This window comes from Doryrhamphus excisus, chromosome 4 (assembly GCF_030265055.1).
Source record: "Doryrhamphus excisus isolate RoL2022-K1 chromosome 4, RoL_Dexc_1.0, whole genome shotgun sequence".
NCBI classification, from domain to species: domain Eukaryota; kingdom Metazoa; phylum Chordata; class Actinopteri; order Syngnathiformes; family Syngnathidae; genus Doryrhamphus; species Doryrhamphus excisus.
The window spans coordinates 18,144,197-18,152,971 of record NC_080469.1 but is presented as its reverse complement, the minus strand read 5'-3'; the positions used below and the strand labels follow the sequence as shown (position 1 = coordinate 18,152,971).

Below are 8,775 nucleotides of genomic sequence, written 5' to 3'. Positions count from 1 at the left end.
ATGACTTGTTTTGTTTTGTTTTTTGTCATGTGAAAGGACGTGCTTGGTGTTTGCATTGGTAAAAAATGTAGTGCGCTAACCACTCGGTCGACGTGCAGCTCCGTCAGCCCATTGTTTTCCATTTTAACAGTCTAGTGGGCATGGCAGGTTCAAGTACAAGATATCCAGTTTGAGTAAGCGTCTTGACTTGAATATGGCGCTGGATGCTTGACGCTCGGCAGTACGAGTGGAACGGGGGGTAATGACACCCAGGTTACCCTAGTGGTGTACAGGAGTACAAGTCCGGTCAGGGGACTGTGTCCTCTGGGAAGTGAGGCAAACAGGAATGCAGACATGGAATCAGCAAAGCAAGCAGGCTGGCTGCGAGGCTCATAAACTCATGGGAGTGGAAAGGTTATGCTAATGCTATGCAAAGGCCTGCGCTCCCCTTTTGACTGCTCGCATCACAATAACATCCACTGAATAAACAGCAACAACACTTATTGGTGCATGAGGAAGGTTGCATTTCATTTTGTAAACAAATACACTAAAATGAATGCAGGTAAGTTCACCCTTAGCTAGGTAAAAAAAAAAAAAAAGAATCACGACAGCAACGTTACCAGCTGAGCTGCTGGCAGGCAACATGACAAAAATGAGGAGAGATGTTCCACACGGTGGAGAGGTGTGAAGATTGTTGCTCTGCAGAGTTAAAGTAAAATGAGAAATACCCCCCCGGTGCAGACTATGCACACGACACACACACACACACACACTACATAGGAGATATTGCACTTCCATCCATCCGTTTTCCATTCCAATTAACATAGCATGCATATTTTTGGGATGCAGGAGGAACCCGGAGTATCCTGACTCACACGGAGAGAACATGCTAACTCCACATCGAGATGGATGACAGTTTAGCATGAAGGGTCAGGGTTGGGTAAAGCAATAGTTAGGTTAGGGCTTGGTGTTTAGGGGTTGGTGCCAAAGGTTAGATTGGGATTTGGTGGTTAGGGTTTGGGGGGGCCAGATCCATTCCGCTGTAATTTCAAAATCAGATCATATCAGCTTCCGCTAGGAAATCGGGACGATCCAAAGCTCTACTGCCGCCACCCGCATGAAGAAGAAAAGGCAACACCACTATGGAGAGGTACTTTTAATATTGGATATTAGGCTCCGTAGCTACAGCGGTAGTTCCCCCACACTGAGTGACTACAAAAGAATTGTATCGGAAACAGTGGGGATTATATTAGAGTTAAGAGTTTAACCGTTTTTTTGGGTTATCGTGTAGTATTAGGGTGTTATGTTAAGGTTTGGAGTTTAACAATTAGGTTTAAGGCTTAGTCTAAGGCAGGGGTCGGCCATTTGACGCCCTTGCCCACTCAAGAAAAATAGCCTGGAGCTGCAAGGTCTTATAAACGCTACGCCTAAAGAAATTATGAGTCTCCCAAAGTTTTGGCCGTCAAATTTGGAGGTAATTTTGGGGTGTCAAAGTAGTTCAGATAAGAAAAGATGAGTTGATGGAGTACTCTTGCTAGTTTTTTAAATTATCTCTAAATTACCTTATTTTCTGGACTATAAGTCACTCGGAGTATAAATCACACAAGGCCAAAAATGCATCATTAGGTAGAAAAAAAACATACATAAGTCGCACTGGAGTATAAATCACATTTTTTGCGGGTAATTTATTTTCAAAACTACTTGACCAAAACAGACATTACGTCATCTTGGAAGGCAAGTGAGAATAAAAGAATAAAGAACAGGCTGAATAGGTGTATGCTACCACAATGGTTATTCAGCTACATGAAAAATAAACATGAACAGAAAAGGTGTCCAGTGTATATGTAACATAAACCGTTTTTTTCATTTATAAGTCACTCTGGAGTATAAGTTGCAGGAAGAGCCAACCTATGAAAAAAAGTGCGACTTATAGTCCGGAAAATACGGTATTTTCTAGAAATGTCAAATAGCTCTGGGAAAGTATTTTGTCCTCCATGTTTACCTGTGTGAAAGAGAACTGAATAGCATCCTGTCTGCTCATCCAATCACCAGTCAGAACTCAGCCAGGATGCCTTCATGGTCTCACATAAAGTTTGATTTTTTTAAACTCATTACAAAGACGTGAAGTTTCCCCACTTGGGTGTTTAAAACATATTTGAGCATTGCAAAGGGAGCCACAAAAAAGAGGCTGAATAGCCACATTCGGCTCTGAAGCCATGGGTTGCTGACCCCTGGTGTAAGGTCAAGGTTTATTAGTAATGATATTGACTTGTCAAAGCTGCACTTGATAAAACGATGGTCGTGACTGATACTGGAGACGTAGCACACACTATAAACTCAGAAGCACTTGTTTGGGGAAGCATCGTGATTCTATTGTTACAGGAAGTGTGAGTTTTGAACATCACAGATTTAGCTATATGCTTTAAAATGATGTGTCACATCAAGACTTTGCAAGTATAATTTGTCTTGTCCGCACGTTTAAAACACCACCAACAGCACCTCCTCCTCCATTCGCTAGCCGTCTCACACCCTCAATAAACCTGACAATGACACACCACACAGAAGCTAGCTAGCATTGGAGCAGTGAGAGTCCCACTCATCACCACCTTGTGTATTTATGCACTACGCTGTATTTTAATAAACGTCTTTAACGTGTTCTTGAAACAGCTGGACTGTCACACTGCACATTTTCAGAGCCTTTGGGATGACAACAGCCTCATTATGTGCACAGAAGGCAGGTAGTAGTCGTATCCACTAGACAGGTCAATGTGCTCTCCTACTTCCTGGAAAAAGATGGAGACTCCATCATCACTTGTGTGAGATTGGTAGGTTTAGAAAACCAGACCTAAAATACTTTGCACATGACAGAAAATACGTCTTTAAATGTTGTCCAAGATGCTTTTTGGACCGTTTCAGTTCAAGTATTAAGAAATAGGTCAGTGGCTCGTCAATGCAAGCTTGACGTTGTTAGATATTATACTTAACTTCGCACAAGAGCCTTCACACCACCACTCACCTAGCACAATCAGAGTTGTGCAACACTTAGATGTGGAAAATCACTCGGGGATAATACCTGCAGGGGCTGCACGGCGGGCAAGTTTATGCCGCTTATCCTCACAGGAGCCTATCCCAACAGTCTTCGGGCAAGAGGCGGGGTACATCCTGGATTGGTGGACAGCCAATCACAGGGCACATATAGACAAACAACCATTCACACTCACATTCATACTTGGAAATGGACAAAATGGACAATTTGGAGTTGCCAATTAACCTAGAATATTTTTGGAATGTGGAGTACCCAGTGAATCAAACCCAGGTCTTCTGATCTCCAAGTGTGTGGCCTACGTGCAACCCCTTAAACACTGTGCGACAAAAATGTGAGGCTATTCGACAACCCAAGTGCACGGCATCATTTATTATGCATAAATATATATAAAACACAATACAAACACGTTTTCAAGTCACATAATTGAACATAGTTACACTAGAAAAAAAATATACATGACATAAGAGAATAGGAAATGCATCATTAGATCAGCCTCTTTTGGGTTATCACACAGTCCAACGCAGACCGCAATCCTGTCAGCCAATCAGCCCCCAAAAAGTGTTGCATTCACTTTCCAGCTTCATTTTAAGACCATCATAATACAGACGCGCCAGTCCCATCCAAAATACACTGCAGGGGCTTCCAGCACATGAAGTGCAAAAATATTAAAGCAGCCCCGCAAAAAAAAAAAAATGCGCTTGTTCCTATGACAGTTCTGGATCCTAAAAGAACCACTGTGGTCCAGACGAGCTCCCCTTGGCTCCATTGGTCGCTTCTTTCGAACATTTGACTAAACCTGAACCATCAGCATCTGTGACTCCAGCCATAGGAGGTGTGAAATGACCAAAATAAAAGCACCCTGTTCTGCATGCGTGTGACCATCCAAGCAGCCGATATCAGGAATTGTGAAATGAACCCTGAATTTCTTTTTTTTTTTTTAGTGCACCACTACAATAAAAAAAATCCCAGTAATTATTAAAAATGGCTGAGAGTTTGGAGGCTGCATAGCTCAGGGGGTCATGTCGTCTCAGCCGTGCAGGAACTAAGCATGAACGACGGGAGCATTTCTGGACATTTCCGGGAAGAATTACCTTGAGCATCAACAATAAAAATGAATATACTTCTTAAATATAACTTTGGTCATAATTTAACGATTGTCTTAAAGTCCAAACCCAACTTGTGACAAGTATAATATGGAACCCCTCATCACTCATCTTTCTCGTGGTTGGCATTCCCGTTCATGACGCCGTTGGAGTGGTGGGCCCAGGTCTGAGCCTGCAGGACCTTGGGCAGCCTCTTGCCTTTGGTGTAGGCGTGGTACCAGAAGTTTAGGAAGAGGAAGAGGAAAATGAGGCCGTACAGCCCGATGATGTAGATGAAGACGGGGAACTGGTAGGGGCAATCCCGCATGAAGAAATACTGTGAGATGTGGGTGGTCACCATCACAAACTGGATCTTGAAGGGCGGGGACAGAACTACAGTTCAGGTTGCTTCCATGCAAACACTTCTAGTTCTAAAAAGGCACGAATCCATTGATAGGTTGGGCCTGTTTTGGCCCCTTAAATTCATCTAAAACAGTTTTGGTAGTTGTGGCTGTTTTGGCTAGCAAACGGGTTAAATCAGGTAAACGCTGAAGGGACCAAGGAGGTTGGGGTTCTATTTAATGACATAAACGTTTGGTTAAAGCAACTATCAATTTTCCATTGCATTTTCTATGTTTATCTTGTCAGGCATTTGCCCCTTGGATGGGGGTGGGGGGGTGGAGGGTGCCCTCTTACCACCACCCAACCATGCCACACTGTTTGAAAACGTAAAACAAAAGAAGTAGACATGACATACCAGCTGAATGGTGGTGAGGTACTTCTTCCACCATAGGTACTTCTGGTACTTTGGGCCCATGGCAGTCAGGCCGTAGTAGGAGTACATGATGACATGGACAACAGAGTTGAGCAGGGCGTGAAATGTCCCCAGACCACCTGACCATCAAATGAAAGGATGGTTAAATGCTGCATCGATGTAAAACAAGTACAAGGAGGCCGATTGTTGTACCTGGGGCAAAGCGCACCCCAAACCACCAGGTGAAAGGCATGATGGAGTGATGGTACACGTGTAGAAATGTCACCTGGTTGTTTTTCTTCCTTAATACAAAGAAAATCTAAAAAAAAAAAAAAACAATTTTAATTGCAGCCGACTGAACACAATGCCACAATCGTTGTCTTACTGTGTCCAACATCTCTATGAACTTGGAGAAGTAGTAAAGCCAGCACGTTGACGCCATCTACAGGACATAAAGGCACAATGCATGACAAATGCAACAATACTTAAAAAGCTACAAAACACAACTATGGAAAATCAGTAAACACTGAAGACTTAAATATATATATATATAGTTTAAAAAACTGAAAGTTCATTAATAAAATCTACTTCACACCGGCACAGTCAATGACATCCAATACACGAGCCGTCTGCCTCTTTACAAAGACAAGTTCTGATTGACAAATGTAACATTTGTCCTTGAGGTGGAGGCTTTTTAGCCTCTCATAGAAACTCTACACTACTGCAAACTATAAAGGACACCGTTTTACTGATACCCATACGTTTACATAATCACACAAACATCGGTTTGGGGCGACCTGTTGGCCTCGCTCAAAAATAATTGAACCATGTGTGAATGTAGTCGTTACAATGCCGTACAGTGGGTCATGGTATGCTACTGAACACACCTCGGAGGAGTGAGTCACTGTGGGCACCACCCCCATAGGCAGCTCTGTCTTGTTGGGCTTTTCATGTTTGTTTACTACTATATTCATATCAACTGTTTGATATACAGCCATAAATGACCAACGAACATTACTTATTTTTGCACTACTAAAACAATAAGATGCAATAAGATTCATTCATTCATTCAAGTGAAACTCAGGTACAATACTACATTTGTTTGTAGTATATACACATTTGTCTACTGAAATTCCACATTTTGTTACTGAATAGGTTATTGTTTTTTGAGGTACATATATTTACATTTATTTTGAACAGCACCTGCCACTTTTATATTGTTATTCCTTGTTTTATTTTTATCCTTTTCCTTATTTTTACTTTCTACAAAATGCACCGTGGAGTTGCACTCAAATTTTGTTGGATGCAATACAGTGACAATAAAGGCGATTCTGATTCTAAAGACTGTTTCTAAAGAACTATTGAATTTTCAGCCGCAGATAGTGATACATGAAGTCCAATCCAAACCCTATGTTCCAACCCAAAAGAGTACGCTGCTACAGTCTGTCGCCATCGAGGATTTCTAGAAAGTCATCAGACGGCGATGATGTCTTCTGGTTCACGCAGGAGACAAAAGGCAAAAGTAAATATTATCCCATGAAGTCAGGGCTTAAAATCAAAACGTACAGGAGCCCTTGGGCACTTCAAGTCCGGCGGTCGTTTGAACGTCAACACCGGGACAAGGCGATGTTTACAGAGGAAACCAAAAAGCTGAAATGTGATCCAAAACAGACAATGCCGACTGTTTCCAAAAGGTCACAGAAGATAAGAGTCCATAGCTTGCTTTATTTTAAAAGATTTGAGGCCTTATTATGAATACCATTTCAATAAATTAAATTCTATTGATTTATTTTGTCCAGCATTAAGTTGTTGACTGTTCAGTCAGATCCATGTACTGTGGAACTGCTGTCTAAAGGAACATGCCACTAGACGCCAACAAAAATCACTAAGATTTATCAGAAAACGATGCAAGTGTATTGGCGGCCATATTGTGAGGCGAGTATCTCCACAGCTCTTGAATTGTATGTCATTAGATTGTGCAGGTGTACCTAATGAATTGTACTAGTGTGTATTTACCCTCATCGCTTGTGGAGATTCCGAATAGTCGACCAGGTCGCAGTGAAAGGAGTATCCTGTTCCCCACCCCGACATGACAAACTAGAAAGACACATTCCAGTTAGTGACACATCAGTGCAATACAAGCAAACAAATCAGTCATCATGACATGAAACATTTGACGGGGCGCATGTTGAGGCCGTCTTGTACGAGGTGGCGCTGCATCACTCAGCACACCCACCTCATAGCACATGTAGAGCGACAGCACCACCACGCTGAAGTTATAAACCACCAGAACTCCCTTGAGGTCAAAGGCTTTGCGGTTCTCCATGATGCGAGGTCCCAACGACGTGACAAAGTAAATGTACGCTATGATGATGAGCGTCTGGGGGACGGGGGACGACATGAGCAGCCAGTTGCCGGTCCGAGAGTCTGGAACAAGAGCAGTGTTGATGAAATGCAGTTTGAAACAAATAGGGACTTTATTTATTTATTTTAAAATACCAACCTGCATTTTGGATGAAGCCGTCATACATGAGTGCCGCTGAGGACTTTATATCATTTAATTCCATCATCAGACAGGATTCTGACAAGTTCACCTTAGTAGGCAAAACAGGAACTTAATTTGACCAATTCAAATAGTGCAAGTGGACATTACAGGTTCAAGTGGAATAAAAGTCAACCCAAGTCATGAAAAGTATACAAAACTAAAAAGAATGCTGGATTGTGAGGTTGCAAAATAGCCAGCCATTCAGGCCACACAAAGCCAAGAGTGTACAAGCAGTACAATGAGTGACAGTCTCACAACCAACAATGTTTTAACATGGATTAACAAGCAATGCTTACAAAAATGAGCTCAATTGTGAATTATAAGCGGGGAAAAAAGGGGAAATAAGCCCTATATCTGAGAAAACTATACCCGTTTCCACGGTAACAAAGCGCACGCGCATGACCACTATTATGATGGCTCATTACCAATATGTACATTTTACTGAAAAAAAGTGAAACGCGTGTTCCAGAAGCAAGAAAACTACCGCAAAGTTTAATACTCATTTTAAGAAAATAAATCAGTAACAAACCAAATGCTATCAAATATAACTTTTAGCCTTCGATGGAACTGGAAATTATTCAACCTTGTATGCTCGCTCCTTCGCAAAGCCAATTTACTGACAAAAGAGCAAATTAATTGCTTTGTCAGCAACACGGTTTCGATAACCATTTGGTAGACTGGTGAACTGTGCCCCAGTCAGAAGAAAACTAGATCAACTGGTTCTATGGAAACAAGTAGGTGCATTTAAGGAAGAAAAAAAAATCACTGCTGTGCCATTAGAGCGGAAGTACGACGGGAAACGCCACAAAAATAAAAGCTCGTGTAGTACCGTAATTTGAAGGATGTGAAATGAGACGGTGGTTAGCAAAGCACCAGACAACATTAGCATTAGCAGTGGCTAAAGAGGCTTTTTGATGAGTGCACTTTTTTTCTTACATTTAACGTCACGAATTGTTAAAATATGTAATTATATAGAAAACAACTTTAACACCAAATGTGGTGCTGTGGTCGGGTGACGAGCAACAGGTGACCTAAGTGATGAAAACAAGTCTAGCAGCTTCCTCACACTTCTAACACAAGATGCATTCGACAAATTCCACCGCTCATGTTTTAAATTCACACTTCAAAGCTAAAAGTTTTCACTTTACCTGGAATTCTGCCGTGTTTCCACTCGAAGCCCACCGCTTTGGCGGTTGAAATGTGGCTTAAATGTTTTTTTTTTTCTTTTTAATGGCGGCCTCGCAGGTGTCCTTCCTATTCCGTTTATGCGCTAATGAAGCGCGCGCCTCTCGATATTTATGGTGGTGGGGGGGAAAGGGCGGAGTCTTCGGCTCATACGCGGCCGCTGATTGGCCTACTTCTGATCCCC

The 8,775-nt window shown here is 42.1% G+C and overlaps 1 protein-coding gene across 1 annotated transcript; it reads right to left on the bottom strand.

Annotated features, from left to right (window-relative positions):
• Positions 1-3,379: 3,379 nt before the first annotated feature.
• On the bottom strand, positions 3,380-8,686 carry elovl7a (ELOVL fatty acid elongase 7a). The gene is made up of 8 exons (XM_058071407.1): positions 8,555-8,686; positions 7,365-7,455; positions 7,098-7,288; positions 6,878-6,958; positions 5,247-5,303; positions 5,075-5,180; positions 4,865-5,001; positions 3,380-4,480 (listed from the first exon to the last, which is right to left on the bottom strand). The coding sequence occupies exons 2-8, from the start codon at positions 7,429-7,431 to the stop codon at positions 4,232-4,234; spliced, it is 888 nt and encodes a 295-aa protein (XP_057927390.1). The 5' UTR covers positions 7,432-7,455; positions 8,555-8,686; the 3' UTR covers positions 3,380-4,231.
• Positions 8,687-8,775: the final 89 nt, after the last annotated feature.